Source organism: Canis lupus, chromosome 1, assembly GCF_011100685.1.
Source record: "Canis lupus familiaris isolate Mischka breed German Shepherd chromosome 1, alternate assembly UU_Cfam_GSD_1.0, whole genome shotgun sequence".
Classification (NCBI taxonomy): domain Eukaryota; kingdom Metazoa; phylum Chordata; class Mammalia; order Carnivora; family Canidae; genus Canis; species Canis lupus.
In genome coordinates this window covers 88,420,283-88,439,620 of record NC_049222.1, presented here as the reverse complement: position 1 = coordinate 88,439,620, position 19,338 = coordinate 88,420,283, and the positions used below count along the sequence as shown (strand labels likewise).

Sequence of the window (19,338 nt, the reverse complement as noted above, 5' to 3'; positions counted from 1 at the left end):
AGGACTTTGAAGATATCTGCCAGTACCTTCTAGAGGCTTCCATGGATTCTGAAGAGAAATCACGTTAATCTTATTGAGGACTCCCTGTACATGACAAGTCTCTTCTCTCATGCTGCTTCCAAGATTTTGTTTGTCTGTAGGCTTTTGACAGTTTGGTTATAGTGGATCTTCAATGTGGAACTTTTTGAATATGTCCTACCTACAGTCTATTAATATTTTTTGATTTGTAGATTTGTGTCTATCTAACTTGGACGTTTACATCTGTTATTTCTTCAAATATTCTTTCTTCTCCTATTTTTCTTTCTGGGACATCCATCATGCATTTATTGTGTATTTTTATTCTTTTTCTTTCTATTCCTCAGACTGAATATTGTCAGTTGTTGTCTTTATTCATCCTTTTTTTAAAAAAATATTTTTTATTTATTTACGACAGACACAGAGAGAGAGAGAGAGAGAGAGAGGCAGAGACACAGACAGAGGGAGAAGCAGGCTCTGTGCAGGGAGCCCGACATGGGACTCGATCCCCGGTCTCCAGGATCATGCCCCAGGCTGAAAGCGGCGCTAAACCGCTGGGCCACCGGGGCTGCCCTTTATTCATCCTTTCATCTTACTCAAATCTGCTGGTGACCCCTGTGGTTTTTTAGTAGAGAAACTATTAACTAGGGATCCCTGGGTGGCGCAGCGGTTTAGCGCCTGCCTTTGGCCCAGGGCGTGATCCTGGAGACCCGGGGTCGAATCCCACGTCGGGCTCTCGGTGCATGGAGCCTGCTTCTCCCTCTGCCTGTGTCTCTGCCTCTCTCTCTCTGTGACTATCATAAATAAAAATTAAAAAAAAAAACAAAAAAAAAACTATTAACTATTCAAGACAACTTTCCAGAATCTTTTTCTTTCTCTATCATCTATCTATCTATCTATCTATCTATCTATCTATCTATCTATCTATCTATCTATCTATCTATCTATCATCTATCTATCTATCATCATCTATCTTCCCTGAGGTATCTCAATCAGATTCCATTTGGCTGAGTTTGGGCTATTTCATTACTTTTTAAATGTCTGTCACTATTTGGTGAGACATGGTTCTCATTTTCCTTTAGTTCTTAAAACATGGTTAAGGTCTTTGAACACATTTAAAATAGCTTGTTTAAAGTCTTTTAATTATGTCTAATGTCTGTTCTTTCTCATGGGCAGGTTCTCGACTGCTTTTTTCCACTGGTGTGAGCCATACTTTGTTTCTGTGTTGCATTTTTGTTAAAAATTGGGACATTCTGAATATTAAAATGCACCCAATCTGGGACTCAGATTATTCCTCATTCCCAGGATTTATTGTCACTGCTTGTTGTTGTTTGATTTGTTCTGAACTAGTTTTGTAAAGTCCATATTCTTTATAGTGTGTAGCCATTTAAATCCCCTCTTAGGCAGACCCGGTGGCTCAGCGGTTTAGGATAGCCTTTAGCCCAGGCCATGATCCTGGAGACCCGGGATTGAGTCCCATGTCGGGCTCCCTGCATGGAGCCTGCTTCTCCCTTTGCCTGTGTCTCTGCCTCTCTCTCTCTGTGTATCTCTCATGAATAAATAAAATCTTTAAAAAGAAAAAAGAAATCACCTCTTAGTAGTGTGGTGATCAGCTAATGACTGGATAGAAATTTCCTTGAATCAAATCTCCCCGTTATTGCTGGAGGGCTCTAAATGCATGTTGAGGTAGGTCTTCTACACTCATCCAGGCAGAACTGTCTTAGCCTTCACTTCTTACATGTGCAGTAACAGGTGACAGCTGTGGCCTGCTCAGGTCTTTCCTAATCATGTGCACATTACTAGCCATTTGCGTAGCCTTCTATATTTGAAATTTTTACTGCTCATGTCTTCTGATTAGGACTTCTTGTGTCCCATCCAATAAAATGTTTACCTCAAGGTTGCAAAAAATGTTCTCATTCCCTACTGGTTTTTATGTGTTCTTAGTTTTATGATCCAGTTTTAACTTTTTTGCATATTATGAGAACTAAGAGTTGAAGCTTATTTTTTTCCACATAGCTATCTTGTTCTAGCACTATTTATTAGATTCCCCCATTGAAATGATTTTGGTGCCTTAGTCAAAAGTAAGTTGACTTTTTTGACTGTGTTGGTCTGTTTCTGGGCTCTATTTTGTTCCAAAAATTTGCCTCTTCTTATGCCAAAACCAGTCTTGATTACTATACCTTTATAGTAAACCATCTTTTCAAGATTGTTTCAGGTAATTCTGTTCATTTCCATATAAATTTTAAAGTAGTCTAAACTTCACTGAAAAAACTCACTGGAATCTTGATAGATTATGTTGAATTTAAAGGTCAATTTGGTAGGGATATTTTATGTACTGCCTAGTCCATAAATACGGTGTTTTATTTATTTTTTATTTTTTTCGGTGTTTTATTTAAAAATAACTTCATACTTTAATTAAAAGATACTCTTTTATTGTGAATATAGCATTGAAGAAAATATATGAAATATTAAGACATGTCCACATGGTGCAGTTCAGACACTGCCAGCATCTCCAAAATTCCCTATCTTGATCCCAACCTTGATCATGGTTCCATTCTTTCCCAACCAGATGCAACCATCATGACCTTTACAATAATAATTTTCTTGCATACTTTGTAGACTTACTATTTTTAAAACTTTATATGATGGGCATTCCTGGTGGCTCAGTGGTATAGCGCCACCTTCAGTCCGGGGTGTGATCCTGGAGACCTGGGATCGAGTCCTACATTGGGATCCCTGCGTGGAGCCTGCTTCTCCCTCTGCCTGTGTCTCTGGCTCCCTCTCTGTGTCTCTCATGAATAAATAAATAAAATCTTAAAAAAAAAAAACTTTATATGAATGGGAATCATATATGTATGTATGATTGTATTATATATGTACTTATTTTACCTTTGTTCCTCAAAGAACTTTCTGTATATAGAACTCTATAATGGTAGATTACATAGCTTCAGCACATTAAATTTATCATTCCCGTATCTTCTGGCTATAACAAGAAGTTGGCTATTGATCTAATGGCTTTATCTTCAGTTACTTGTAAGACACTATTGGTATGCAGTTTCAGTATGATATGGATTTCTCTATCCTGCTTTGAAGAAAAATTTTAGTACTTTTTCTGCCATTCTAAATTGTGTTCAGGAGTACTCATCTTGCCATTATTGGACGTGGGAATTAATTTTTTTAAAAAGATTTTATTCATTCATGAGAGATAGGGAGAGAGAGAGAGAGAGAGAGGGAGGGAGAGGGAGAGGGAGAGAGAGAGAGGGAGAGAGGCAGAGACACAGGCAGAGGGAGAAGCAGGCTCCATGCAGGGAGCCCGAAGTGGGACTCGATCCCGGGTCTCCAGGATCACACTCCAGCTGCAGGTGGCACCAAAACACTGTGCCTCCGGGGCTGCCCCGTAATTTTAATTTTTAAAATAAAATCAGTATCTTACTTTACATACTTCTCTAACTTCCTGTTATTTCTCTATAACTTCCTTCAAAAATTAATTTGTGATGAGGTCTTTTCATGTAATTTTATATTCTATTTTTGCAAGTGGATATTAAGACCACTGTAGGAAAATACCAATTTACTCTATCTCCTATTGTGTATTCAAGTTGTTTCTGATTTTTACTATTATGAATGCCACACAAAATGGCATAACTTAAAAATTTCTTCACATGGAATAACTAACATTAAGACTCATTAGAATAAGGTTACAGATTAGGTATGTCCCCACTTAGTTACAGATAAGAGAGAACTGGTGATTAGTTTTGTTCCAGGAGACCTTAGATGGGAAGTCTCTATAAAAATTTCCTTGAAAAAAAGATGGGATGACTGATGCTCTACCATCCGCAATTACTCACCAACCTTCCAATATTCTCTCAACAAAATGTCTGGAAAGATCACTAGTGATTGAAGAAATATGAGAATACAAAAATAATATGGTGGAGGACCATTTCAGCTCAGTTAGCTCTCCTACACAGAAAGCAGACCTTTCATTAATCATGCCGTCATTACTATGAGAAGTATATAAGGAATTTAATACAAGAGATTTGTGTATCTTTGGAGGATTCTGATACTAAAAGTATAAATTCAGATACGCTAAATAATACACTAAGAGTGTATTATCTGTCTGTTGTTCATCTAATTATAAAGAGTGGTAAGGGAATTCTTCTGGCAGCCAGGATTACTCTAAGAATCTTTCTGTGAAAGAGAAGATACTACAGTAATTATTGCTTCTATTTTCAACTTCTCCTTAACAGGACACATAATGATACTGCACTTCTCAGAAGAAAAGGGCATACTGGGCAGCCCTGGTAGCACAGCGGTTTAGCGCTGCCTGCAGCCCAGGCTGTGATCCTGGAGACCCGGGATCGAGTCCCATGACTCAATCGACTCCCTGCATGGAGCCTGCTTCTCCCTCTGCCTGTGTCTCTGCTTCTTTCTCTGTGTATCTCTCATGAATAAATAAATACAATCTTAAAAAAAAAGAAAGAAAGAAAAGGGCATACTGTAACTTGTTATTTTAAATAAAGTTGATGCTCAGTCTAGCCACTTTGGAGTAGAGTGGGAAAGACAGGAACCCTGGCACTTTTTAAATTTTTTTTAAATTTTTATTTATTTATGATAGTCACAGAAAGAGAGAGAGAGAGGCAGAGACAATAGGCAGAGGGAGAAGCAGGCTCCATGCACCGGGAGCCCGATGTGGGATTCGATCCCGGGTCTCCAGGATCGCACCCTGGGCCAAAGGCAGGCGCTAAACCGCTGCGCCACGGAACCCTGGTACTTTTTAAAACAATAACAAAAACCAAATTGTTGCTGCTTCTCAAATTTAAAAAAAAAAAAAAAAAACCACCCAACAACACACACACACACACACACACACACACACACTCCACAAAAAACACCAAAAGCAAAATTTGAGCTTGCAACATGAGGAAAATGTACTGCTAAATATATACAAATGATCACAGTTTTATCGTATTTAAAAATTTTAATTAGCTAGTGTATCATCCTGCCTCTGTTATTACTGCTGATCTTTCATTTCAAGAAGCACCCTATTAAGCAAAGCAATTTCCCAGGGAAGCACTTTGCTAATATTAATTGTTGTCAGACTTCTATAATCTGCTAACTCAAATCAAGGCTGTCTTTAGTAAGCTAGTTCCCTTCCCTAGCATGTCAAAGCAAGAACAATCCTGTGATTTTATTTTTTTAAAAGATTTTATTTATTTATTCATCAAAGTCACAAAGAGAGAGAGAGAGAGAGGCAGAGACACAGGCAGAGGGAGAAGCAGGCTCCATGCAGGGAGCCCAATGTGGGACTCGATCCTGGGTCTCCAGGATCATGTCCTGGGGCGAAGGCAGGTGCTAAACCACTGAGCCACCCAGGGATTCCTAATCCTGTGATTTTAAATACTGTTTGTGGTACTTTTGCATGATGCAAATAAATTCTATATCCTGTTTGCTACCAAAAATAGGCACAGATAATACTGTGTTATTTAAAATACAATCCTGAAGAGTCATGGGACAAAGTAATAAAGGCCTTTCCCACAAAATAGCCTTTTGAGTATTTGAAATCTAAGAAAGTGTCCACTTCATCAAATACTTTTTAGAGTATACTTATGTATTAAAACAATTTAAATAACTGTGAATGCTGTATCCAGCTTAAAACATCTGAAGTGAGGTGAGGCTCAAGGCTAAGAAAACATGGATATAACACTGAAATTATCAAGTAATTCCCTGCTGTATGCCTTCATTTAAAATCCAGGAGAAAAAGCAAATCTAGTTATAATGACTTTTAAAAAAAAGATTTTATTTATTTGAGAATAGAGAGAGAGGAAAAAGGCATCTCAATGAGCAGGGAGCCAGACTTTGGGGCTCAATGCAGGACCTGGGGATCACAACCTGAGCAGAAGGCAGACTGCTTTACTAACTGAGCCACCAGGTGCCCCTGTTATAATGACTTTCATTAAGTCAATTAGTCATTGTTAATAAACTCTAAAGACAAGTGTGACAATTTCTTTGTTTTTGACATTTTTTTAAATGGTCCTGGACACAAATGACATTTTTAACTCTTTCTACAACTGTAAGTAATCAAATCAGTTGGTTTCAGTGAGACAACAGCTCACACATCCACCCCACTACCACCATCACAGCAATTAAACAGGACCTCCTGGCCGACTGGAGCTGTGGTTCAAACACCAAAACAAACAAAAATAAAATCACATCTTACACCTGTCTTAGGAGATGAAAAGTTTACTTAGAAATTGCAAACATTTAGTAAAGATAAGACATAAACACTATTTTCCATAGTCTACAGAAATATAATAATTTATAGCTGGCTTGGTACAGATCACATGATAAAAACAATCTAATGGAAAAAACCAATGGTTCATTCTACTTTTCTGCCACTTATAACAACTTAATAAGTGTACCAGTAAGTACTGGAAGACAGATGCACAGGAATATTAGAATCCTAGGGCTGTTTGTTAATACACATTATTATAATAATAATATAAAAACAAAACAAGTACAGATATACAATTAACATGCAATTTAAGCTATTACTTTGAAGAAACAGGACAGAATTTAGTGAACACATTGAAAAATGTGTTAATAATGTGTTGTTATAATGAGCATATCATGGTATTTTACATGGCATGGAATTTCTTCCTCCTTAATAATGCTTGGCAAATTGGAACAGATTGAGCTAGTTCTACAGCAAATTTAAAATGAAGACAATGTGGATAATTCTATTAGATACTTTTCTAAGTATACAAAGTAATTTTTAAAGTACCATAATTTCATGCCTACCTGACCACACCATCTCCCAATTTAAAATAAAGTCCTACTCTGTACCCTATGAACCTGCACCGTCCAATATAGCAGCCCTTAGCCACGTGGCTATTTGAGCACTTCTAGCTCACCAGAACTAACATGCACTGTGAGTGCAAAATACACAATGAATTTTAAAAACCTACCATCAGGGCCAAAAAAAAAAAAAAAAAAAAAAAGGCAAAATATCTCCATAATTATGTATATTGATTACATACTAAAATGGTATTTTTAATATATTGAGTTAATTAAAAATAATGTCACCGGTTTCTCTTTTAATGTGCCTGCTAGAAAATTAAGAATTACCTATATGGCTCCCATTTGTTTCTATTGGACAGTGCTAATACAAATAATCTATAGTCATTATATTAGCCTTCAAATTTAGCATCATACTTTAAGCGCTCTGGAGAACTCACTCCCAGGACACCATAGCACCCTCTGCACAGACTTTACCACAAAATTTATTTTTATCCCTCTCCAAGGTATACATTTTAAATGTAAAAAGAATTCATAAAATATTTAATCCTTAAAAAATGTGAATTAGTACATTGTGAGAGCTAAAAGAACTTTCAATGCAGACTGTTACACGGAAAGAAACGAGTTTAAGAAAAACAGCAGTGGAGAGGGAAGACAATTAGTATCTTCAGTAAAACAAGTTAGCCAAACTTATCTTTAATGCCCAGGATCTGCCCTTGCACCACAGATCATATATGTAACTTGTCCATTTAACCACAACCTACGGGAAATCTTAAACAACTACAACTGCTACTTAAATACTCCACTTCTGGAAAATCTTCAAGCAATGTAAAGTTCACACACATGGTCAATTCCAATAGCAGACTATTGATGGTATCTGAGAAACTAACCCTTAAAGTCCCACAGTGTTAAATAAAGTAAGCAACTGCTTAGTGTCCGAGGGACTTGGATCTAAAAAGAAATTTTTTTAGAGGCTATAAAAAAACAAACCAAAACACTGACCTTTTATCATTTTCTTCCCTCCTTTTTTTAGTTTTTGTAGTAGTGTGTATAAATATCTGGCATATTTATACCACATCATTTTTTATCCTGTCCATCTCAAATACAAGTTAATCTAGCACTCATTTCATCGTCTTCAAGGAAGAACACACGTCAAACTAGAATACTGACGGTGGTCTTCACAGTCAGAAATCAGTATCACAGTCAGGGATCAAGAACCTCGCCAGGAGGCCATGCCCAGTTACACGAGTACTCGACACTCTGTTCCTCACAGCTCAGGTTGGAATGTTTGTTTTTAAACTATTTAAATCTGTTCACATTGGGCAAGCCCTGTCAAAAATGATCTGAAAGCCACAAATTAACAGATTCTGAAACTACTGTTATCATTCATAAAAATTTCTCTCTCATATTAAAGATGTTCTGAGAAAACAAGTATAGGTTATTTAATATAACTTCACATTTTACCACAACTACTTTTAAGACACTGGAAAGCAACCGAGAGTTGGGGAAAACTGAACAGAACCTAAGACAGGTGATACTAGGTTTACCAACACAGAAACTGATCACAGAAGTCTACAGCAGTTCTCTCTCGAGTCCAGCAGCCTATTAAGACATTAACTTACTCACTTTATTAATGTGCCTTGCACAAAAAGATACTGCTTAAATTTTTCCCATCTCCTATCTTCAGAGAATGTTCTACACAAATAGTATTGTTATTGCATGTTACTAAACTCCAGCCTAAATGAGCCTCGTCATTCAAATGATAGAATTTTTCAGTTTCAAACATATATTACTCTAAAAATAGACTCCTCTGTGAAAAGACAACTGTTTGATGTCAGATCAATAATCAGCTAAATATTTATTGAGCACCTACTAGGACTGTACCCAGTCTACACTCATTCTTTAACTGATAAGGAAAAAATACCTGCTTCAAATGCAAGATGACACTGGTGAGGGAGGGTACTATATGAGCACTTTTAATAGAATGCTGTGTGAGTCAGTATCTGAGTGTGTGGAATTATTCATCCCTAGGACATGAAAACACCTCAGATTTATTACTAATCACTTTATAAAGATAAACATTTGAAGTATGCTGCATAGTACTTTGAGGAAAGCGATAGCCATACAGGAAATTAAGGCTGATTCCCTAAAGGTATGGAAGAAAAGTCAGAATGTCATGGTTCATAAGCATCCAAAGACAAAGTAAATAGTTTACACAAATATCTGGTTAATTTGGGCAAATGGCACTTGCATTAGGTTTCCAACTTTGCTCGAGGGGGCTGATTTAATAAAGAAAACGGTCTTGAAATAGGAGCACTTTAAGCATATACGAAAATAAAAACCCTTTAAGTAAAATTCTCTAAAATCACTATATAAATTCAAGTTCCAAATCTCATTTAGATGTATATACATATAGATATGTGAATATGCACACACACGTCTTAAGAGTATCTGAATTTCACTTGAGGTGTGCAGTTGTATCTCTTGCCTGGCATATTTGAATCGAATTGTATATCTTAAGCACAATACCGTGTTTCTCCTGAAGCTAAGAATGTGGGCAATGGTGATGAGATAGTGGTAAGCTAGTTTTAACTCCCTAGCCTTGAACAATTCTGACCCGTGGGATCCCTACAAGGTACAAGGCATTATGCAGTGTGCTGAACACATACAGGGTCTCTTTCAGGGGAACTGAAGTTTTAAGAAGCGAAACAGCTGTCAGTCTGAGCACCAATAGTAATCATTTTCTGAATAGGATTTCCACAAACAGACTGATGTCAGCTAAAACGCCACCTCTGCCAAACGTGGGAAACAATATATTCCAGAAATTGTTTCCACAGAAGACGTGTATAAGAGAACATTCATAATAGGGCCATGGGGACTGAAGCAGCGAGATGAGCGATGAGGCAGTCACAGGGCATCTATGAGCTACTGCACTGGTAGCGGTTTATCAAAAATACTGTCTATACTAAAATTTTAAGAGCTAGTAATATATTTAGCATATTTTTGCCTTTTCTTTTTTTGCCACTGCATATAAAATTTTGTCCTAAATTCACTAAATCTTCTACACCCTGAGGAATAACAGATTAATAAAAGAAATGCCAGGGTTAGCTTTGTGGACCAGAGTATTGTCCAAAAAAGCACAACCTCTAGAGAGCTAATATTCTTGGAAGCATAAAGTTTCATCTGCAGACTAAGCTACTGCTCTTTATTTGTTTTTTAGCGAAGAGTTTGGTTTTTACAGTGTTAACATGGCCTAACCAGAATATGATGTCCCAAGGTGAGAGCTAGAGGCACCCCCTGCAACACACACACACACACACACACACACATACATACCCCCTAGATCTACAACTGACATAATGGTTTTCTGTATCCACTATGAACTATGACATATTGCTGCCATTTAGGAATATACTATTCAATAGTCCTCTGGAAAGCACTTTGGAATCTTTAGCTTATAGTTTTATGAAATTACAATGACAAGTTATTTGCTTTCTTGAAATAAGGACCTTAGGTCCCTCCCTTCTCCATACTCATATATATAAAATGCCACATTTTAAATTTCATCTCCGTATTTACTTCTTTTCCTTCAACATGGAATTTGGGAGGGAATTCTTTAAGTCCTTCAAGTGAGGCAAAGGATTCATTTGGAACAATCATATGGCCTTTCTTGTAGGGCACAGCGCCACTGTTTCCCTTGACCTTGGGCTGCCCAGGCTTCCCACTGATTTCTAATTATGCACATGTTCTCTTCTAAATATAATGCCTCCGACACCCAAAAAAGTTAGTTGCCACAGGGAAAGAACGAATTCTTCTTGATAGGGTACTTAACAATGCTAACTAAGAAATACAAACCAAAGCATCCTACCTACTCATATCAGTATCTCATGAAAGCATACAAACTCCATGGGACCAGGCCTAGCAACTGTCAATACAATGAGTTACAATCAACTGTGATAGAACTTCCATTCTTTGTTTTCTACTTAAACATTAAATATAATCTTGCTCCCTCTAGAAGGAAGAAAGGCACTCAAATTAACACAGTATGTTTAGCTATTTTTTTTAAAAGACACTGTGTGACAGGGAGAATTTTCAGGGTTGATTTTTTTTCCTGCTCACTGCCTTCATGCCACTGAATTTGTCTATACTTTCCTGTGCCTCAATGTACATCTCTGTTAAACAGGAGCATATTAAGAATATTGTCTAGGCATGGGGAGATGGCAGCAAGTCAAGTACCAGGGTTTGCACAGTTCTATTTGAGAGTTACTCAGGAGAAAAAAGTTGTAAATGATGCTGTTCAGATTTTCTAGAGTATTATAAACATTTTAAAGTTTTAAAATATAATTTTCTAGTAACAAAATAACCGTAAGCTTATAAAAACTTTCTCCAAAAAAAAGGGAATATATGTTACTTCCTTTTATAACTAAATCTTTAGTATCTTGTGTAATTAAGAGGGACTAAGATAGAGATTACACTGTTGTACAGCAAGAGGCAGTTGTACTCCTAAATTATATTTAGCCCATGGCAGATACCATCTTGTGCTACAGAAAATTATTACTATTGATTTGTTCTCAACAATATTAAAAGTTCTCTTTAATATAATAAGCATGAATTGACATGACCTGAATATATCGAAATCACACAAAGTCTACCATGTATGCTTTCCTAAAAGCTGCTACATCAAGTCCAGGAACTTTTGTTTTCAAATCTGATGTCACATAAACCCTCATCTGAAGATTTAAATGGTTTTTAGTGAAAACCTGTATAGATTTAATCCTGTTAATAATGAAGTCTTTCATTTAATTAAAACTGTACCACAGGACTAGGGGATATGACTGAGAGCCTGGGCCCAGAGTTTCCAAAGAGGTAAGAAAATGTTAAAACCTAGAAAAGAAAAAAAAAAAAAAAAAACACCTAGAAAAGAAAAAGGGGATGTTAATAAGAAACTAATCCTTTAAAAAAAAAAAAAAAAAACTCACATAGTTTTAAGAAATACCTAAAAGCTCCACAGTTCAAGCTGGGGAGGAGAAAAGGAGAAGCTTAACATGACTATCCAGTCACAAATACAGATCAACAAGTCTTTGAAATCAAAGAACTTCTTCAAATGCCCCAAAGTATATCTGGCTCTATTGGCAAGATCTGTCCTCCAATATCATAACCGAGCAGAAAGTAGTGTTCTTATGCAAACAAGCTTTGTTCTATGAATTTTTAATATATATTTAAAGTATAGTTAATTCATAATTACAGAGCTGCATTTCTTGGCTGGGACTTAAGCTTAAACAAGGTAGTTAAATGAAGAAAAAAAATCTAAATTAACTTATTCTATATGTAATAGTTCACTTCACCTGAAGGATCATGAAGCTAGAATACATCATTTATTCACAATCCATTGCTCTAATCCATCAATTTCTCAATCATAACTCATTCTGTCCATTACTCATGATCAATCTTTCCCTTCTTCAGTTAATCATGTATTAATTTGATAAATATTTAATGAGTCCTCACAATGTGCAAGGCACACGGTATAATGTGGGAACACCGTATTACCAAAATAGGTATACTTAAAAAAAGAGGGGGTGGGGGAGGAAGGTACTGGTGGAGGTATTTACAGATCTTATTGCTTTTGGTTTGTCAGTAGTATTCTTGATCCACAGGATGGGATGATGGCCTACTATTCTTACAATGAAAGTTTGATGAAATGTGTGTCCACCTAACGTATTTTTTCAACAATGACATATTTAAAGAAAAAAAAAAAAAGACTAACAAGTCCCTGAAAACAGACACATCCTTTCCACTGCATGAACTCAGTCAAAGAGATGGTATGGCGCTATAGCTAATGAACCCTTGAAAAATGCAGATTTTAGAAATAAAGTAGCACACAAAAGTCACAAACAGTAAATATCCTTTAGATATTTGTATTTTTACTCCCTATTCAAAACTTTATTAGGAAGACAAGAGACCAAGATATCTGATAGGACTGATGGCTTCATAAAGGGGCGATTAACGGCCTTAAAACATATGAAGACAGATAATATCAAAGGTGGAGGCTATAAAAAAGTGTGGAGCACTATCAAATTGAGCTGATGTTTCACAGGGTATTGTCTATATTCCTGTCCTGACACTCTCACATCAAAGCATAAGCAGCCCTATTACTTGGGATACTTAGAATGGTGTGTGGAAAAAAGGTAATACTGAGTGAGGTCAGGATTTGGCAACATGTATTCAGTGGAATGGGCTGATTCTCTCATGTCCTCTGTGTGTAGTCCTCCCCACCATCCCCTGCAGGTGCTGAAAATCACAAACTAATGGTTTTATCCATAGAGGTCTAGGTAGACCTTGAGGTATTTGATTCAAAATATGCTTTGTACACAAAGGGCCATGGTATTATGTTCATAATGGCAATTGTTTTCTTACCTAAATTCTAAGAAAACTAAAAAATTATAGGTTAATTCTGCCCCAAGAGAGAAGAGCAACTTCTGTCTACAAGAGTGGGGCTGAACAATTTTTCTGGTGTTCTTGAGTCTCACCTGACAATTTACTACTTAAAATTAATGGTGCACAAAAGGAACTTATTCTTCCCCAAAGCTTAAGGCAGTGTGCCTCACTCAAGCCCAAGGTTTCCATAATAGAAGATAGGAGAGGTCTGCCTTTCTCTGTCTGTTCCCTCACCCTACAGGTGACCCAGCAAGTAAAAAGGAGAACAAGAAAAGTCTGGCAGTCACTTACTTTGGCCACTATTACATTCTTCATGCACATAGAACAATAGGCAGTTTCCATCATTAGGGGAACCTTTAGAGGGGCAGTTCATATTAATATTTTGTGTGTGTGTATGTGTGTGTGTGTTTAATGGGGTATGAAATTCACTGGAAAGAGGATAGATTATATCATTTATATACATCCTAAAGACAAAGAAAAACATACAAAAGTGAAAGTATCAAAAAATATGGGGTAGATTGGGAAAATAAAGAAAAGGTACATGGAAAGGAAAGAACAAACACAGACCACTTACAAAGGGGAAAATATATTAAGAAAGTAAACATTACCAGGCCCTCTTCCCACCCCGCCTCACAGACCTGAAAAACCCAGCCCTTATTATTGAAAAGATAAGATACAGTTGTGAGGTGGCTACTTTGGTACCTCATCCCTGATAAGCTTAATATCAAAGTCTTTAAGTTGTTTTATTTTTTAAAATAAAGGGTGAAGAACTAACCTTCAAAAGCTATTCTTTCCTCTGGCATTTGCCAGCAAACTTTTAATAATCACTTCACTTCATAAAAATTCTGTAGTTTAAATATATCAAGAACTTAAATTTTTAAAAAGAAAGATTTTTATGGATCCATCTTCATGCATATTTTTCCCACTTTTCATGGTGAATTTAAAAGAAAAATAGTAATAACTAAAAATGGCATTCCAGGTTTAAAAACAAATGATTTTTATAGGGGCTAACTTGAGTGTTTTTGGCCTATACCAAATTTGAGGTAAAGAGAATCTATCAAAACTAGTAACAAAAATAATTTCCCAGTAATTGCATAAACCCTTAAGATTCATTTTTCTTTTAAAATAACCATTTTAAAATGGATTACACATTGGAAGCATGTTTTTTATATAAATTCCAATACTTCTGACTTTGGTTATACTGGTCAATAACTTGCATCAGAAAAGAGAAATGATTTATATTTTCACAAATCCATCTATCTGGCCATTTGATTCTCAAATAATTAGATGGAGTAATTTTGAGCTCGTATTATTCTAAAGCTGAACAACAACATAAATTAAAAAATAAAAAAAACCACTAGCCTATGCAGCAATTGCATAGAGATGGGTAGACATGTTTGTGAACCAGTTAGGTGAGCCGAGTAAGAAGCTTCACATATAGAAATATAAAGGATAAGAAAAAACATTAAGACTCACTGTTTAGCAGGAAGAAACTACACAGTTATTTTATCCTCAAAGGAATGCCAGTTCTTAACAAAATAAATAAAATGAAAGATTTACTATGGACTTTTAACCTAAAGATGAAGACCACATAATAGCAAACAGTTCATGCAACTATCTAAGGAAGAAAGGAAAGCAATATTGCACTAAAAAGGGGAACCTCACAGGACTAATCCACCTCTTTCACTGACTCAACGTAACCAGCCACTTCCTGTATGCATTGGCAAACCTGGCCTGTTCTACATTCCGGCAGGTGGACAATACTTGATCGATGAACCTGTGCTCCATTTCCAGGCCGTGGGAGTCTGGAGCTGGGGTCCGCTTCAGGCGTTTAGTTTCCTGGGAATAGCCTTGCTTGCTACAGTCATTCAGCCCATCCACCTCCATGGCCTGAGACACGTGTGTGCCTGTTGGAGTGAGGTGTGAGTCACTCAGAGTCCCCCCAGGGCTGTCTACAGGTGATAGCTGGGTCACGCTTTGAGAAAACCTGCCACTTAAGTGGTGCTGAAGGTAGAAAACATGCCGCCTGTGAAAGAGGAGGGAGAAGAAGAGAACACAGGGAAGAAAAATGGTATCAGGAAGTCATACTTTGCAGGGAAAGCAACAGTAAGTTGACAATTTCAAAACATAAAGTACTCAGGATGCTGCCCCTGCTTGGTGACCAGAGTTACCTGGAGCGGGGAGGAGGAACAATTATGCTGAAGTCTCTACGTATTCAGATCAGAGTCTTATGAGCTCAGGTTACTGGACTGTTTGTGAGAAAGAACACTACATATGACTCCAAAGGTTTTTTAGTACCATTAACTGTAATGATGACAATCACTTAGAATTGTTATTTTTTTGTAGCTACAATATAAAATTATAAATAGTTCTTAGCCCAATTTCTGCTATAAAAAACCAAAACAGAACCAAAATTAACTTCACTGATACCCTAAACCAGAAGTGACTCAGGAACAAAGGAATTAAACAGCTCCACGAAAGGCTTAGTCCATAGCCTCTATCTAGCATTTTCTTTAATAAGAACAGGTATTATCTGAACTTTCCCCCAAAAACCCTCACTAGAGTCTCATTAAATATCTACATGCAGTAGGGATGTGCTGGGCTCTGAGCAAAGAATTTAAAAGTCATAGCTCTTGTCCTTCCTCTAAGGAGAGTTTTCCTGTCCTTCGACTCATCTAGAGTTATTTGTTAAGAATGAAGATTGAGGTGCCTAATTTCCAAAAATTTTGACTCTGTGGGGTGCACATCTACTGTACACAATTGGTAAACTACATAAATTTTAGGCTGTTCTTTCTCATTATTCGTATTAGCAACTCTAAGGCCCTGAAAGATAATTCTGTTCATTTTCATATAATTTACTCATTTTATAGAGGATAAAACTTAAAAGACAGATAAGGTACGAAGGGCAATGACTCAATAGTAGAAAACTGGCCTGTATAATAATACATAGGTCATCCCAACTGTTGCTTTTCCCCATGCCCCAACCCAAACTTCAATTAATATTTATACACAGCTTCTACTCTGTTAACCTAGGTCTCTCTTAAACACAAATATAATTTTAAAAATTCCTCAGCCTTGCTACTGATGTACCTAAATACAGGATAGCAACAAAAATCTGTAACACTAAAACAACATGGAAGTTAAGATCTATCTTCTTTCTAGAAAATGTGGAATAAGAGTGTCTTATTTTTACGAGAAAGAGAAATTTTTTTATGAAGGTGCCAAAGAGGGGAGATAGTCTTCATCTTCTAAGGATATGTAGCACAGAATAGCAGCTGAACATAGCTCCTCAAATAGCCTACAAGAAAGACTAGACTGGCAAAAGTGGACACATCTCAACAACTTTAAAAATATATAAGCATTTAAAATGTCTAGCTCCTGCTTGGCACAGGCAAGTCCTTTGTTTACAAACAGAATCCTAAAATCTGAAGTGGAATCCATATTTATAGAGATGGAGGTGCCTCAAAAAAGAACCAATCAGGGGGTTCCCATACCTGGACTTAATTCCAACAGGACACTTACTTTGTTGTGAAATGTACTCAGAACTCAGGTTATGAGGTTGCTAATTTCTTTCACTCTTTCCTAATAATTCTGTCTTGCTCCCAAATGCACACTTTAAAAAAAAGTGTCAAGAGCTTATACTTAAGGAAAGTTAATTTGCAGTCCATCAATAAGCTTAACTTTTCTCAAGGTCTAATTGATGGTCTGATCAATGGTCAACTCTGCATCAAATTTACTTGTTAAGCCTTTTCATTGTTTTATAAAGACCAGATGGCAGTGCTCCAGCCCAGATATACTATAAATATCAGAATCTCCAACAAGGGAGTCTAGAAACTTTTGTTTTCAGTTTGGAAGTAACATAGGCTATTCTGCTGGACAGTCAAATTGAATACCATCAACCAAAGTATTAGGCAAAGATCTGTGTGAGCAACCTCATATTGAAGATCATTAGGAGGAGGATACAGAAACTCCTCTGAACTCTGGCAAAGCTCCACAATCAGATTACCACATTTACCTGAGCGGGCAGTTGTTAAGATGTAAGACCTTCTACAACTCTCATAAAATCATGGAGTTCCATGCAGAAAATGGATTTTCCCTCCTCTTACCTATGACACCAAAGGGTTTCATGTCCTGGGTAGGAATCAATAAGATCAGTGCTGAATTCAACTTCTTCTTCTAGAAGATGGGGAAGATTTATCCTTGCTTCCTCTGTTGAAGCTGCTTCTTCTTCATCTTTTGGGTGAACTAGAGCTGGGTCACTTCTCAAAGGGCCTTGCTCCAATACAGAACCATCTATCACAGTTTGGCTAATCAAAGACTTTAACAAAAACTGGCGGTAGTGAAATCCGCTGTGGTCTGAAACATGCATGGATGCCCAGTGTTTAGTAGAAGACAGTTCATCAAGAAGAATCTTGTAGGAAGAAAAAAGGGTAAGTGAGAAGAGGAACTGCCAAAGAATTTCCTTCTCCATTCATTAATACCTTGGATTTCTCTTTGATTGGTTCCTTTTTTTTTTTTTTTTTCCTCCTGGCAACACTGTTCCTACCAATATTTTGTATACAATGTCCAACACAGTGCTCTTACTTAGTGGAAGCCCAGTAAAGGCTAGTTTCCCCTTTCCCTGAAAATAGTAAGAGGTTATATATATATTTATATATACCACAGAATTTAAGGACTTATTTGTCATTCTTTCCCTGGACCTTGATCAATCACATTCTGATTGGCACACACACAGAAAACCAAATTTCAAAATAATGGTGAACATCAGGGTGTCTATTTACAAGAATGCTGATGTGGAAGAGTAAATATAAATTTAAATTCAGAGGTTACTTTAATGTAAACTTTAACATTTAAAAAACAATACCTAACTTATTTGTTAAACAATCAACTCAATGTAATTATTTGTTCTTCACTATAAGTGCCATGAGGGCAGAGACCATGACAGTTTTGTTCACTACCTAATTCTAAGGATTTAGTACAAAAAAGATGCATGAATAACAGGGATTTTCAAGAGGACATGATTTTTCACGATTCATCTCACACTCAACATCAATGATAAATGATTTTTAAGTAGATGAGACAAAATTCTGCAGTGAATTAAGTCTTTGTATTATACATATACTATATGTATTAGCACATATATAGATTTTCAACAACCTCAATTTAATTCCTTTAAAAATTGGGGATCCCTGGGTGGCTCAGCAGGTTTAGCACCTGCCCTTGGCCCAGGGCACGATCCTGGAGTCCCGGGATCGAGTCCCGCGTCGGGCTCCCGGCATGGAGCTTGCTTCTCCCTCCTCTTGTGTCTCTGCCTCTCTCTCTCTCTCTCTCTCTCTCTCTCTTAAAAATAAATAAATAAATAAATCTTTTTTAAAAAAAGATCCTTTAAAAATTTTTCTCAGACTTTTTAGGAGGAAAAATTCCTTGTATTCTTAGCCTTTGATATATTTAAAAGGCATACGAAATGAGAAAAGAAACTTCAACAGGAATTCAGGGCATTTTTTTATTAGAATCAAAAGGTACAGAGATACAAACAATGATTTTTTTAAAAAAGACTGCAATTACTTTTAAAGTGATCTTATATAACGTACTGACAGAATCAATGACCTACATATAACTTATATACCATCATTCTTTTTTAACACTCATGAAATAAGTGAATAAGTACAAGAAAACTACAGAAGCAGGGCTATCCACAGAAGGATAACAGGTTAAAATTAAACACTACTGAAAATGCTCATTCCTGTCTGTATATGTCATCCTTCTTATAAATAAAAAAAATCAGTTATTTTGATTATGAAAAGAATATAAAATGATCATTTGAGAAAATTCCCAAAATACAGAATACTGAAAAGCAAAAAGAATGACCCATTATCCAAAGGCCAGAGAGAACTACTCTTAACATTTTGGCCAATTGCCAATCTTTCAGCTTTTTTTCTATGCACGCATGTGTGCAGTTTACTTGTAACACAAATTTGGGATACTCTTTTATACACATTTTATTCCACTTAAATTATGTGCACGTACCCATATCATTAAATATTACTCTATAACTTTAAACTTTTGTATATTTCATCCCAAAGATTATCAATATTT

General features: G+C 36.4%; 1 protein-coding gene across 10 annotated transcripts in view; it reads right to left on the bottom strand.

Moving 5' to 3' along the window:
- Positions 1–6,236: 6,236 nt before the first annotated feature.
- The window catches only part of PTAR1 (protein prenyltransferase alpha subunit repeat containing 1), a 98,792-nt gene continuing 85,690 nt past the window's right edge, over positions 6,237–19,338 (bottom strand). For all 10 annotated transcript variants that reach the window (XM_038527115.1, XM_038527116.1, XM_038527114.1 and 7 more), the window contains 2 exons: positions 17,349–17,653; positions 6,237–15,268 (listed from right to left, as the gene is read on the bottom strand). In XM_038527115.1, coding sequence (XP_038383043.1) covers positions 14,926–15,268; positions 17,349–17,653 — 648 coding nt within the window. In that variant the 3' untranslated portion in view covers positions 6,237–14,925. The remainder of the gene's footprint in view (positions 15,269–17,348; positions 17,654–19,338) is intronic.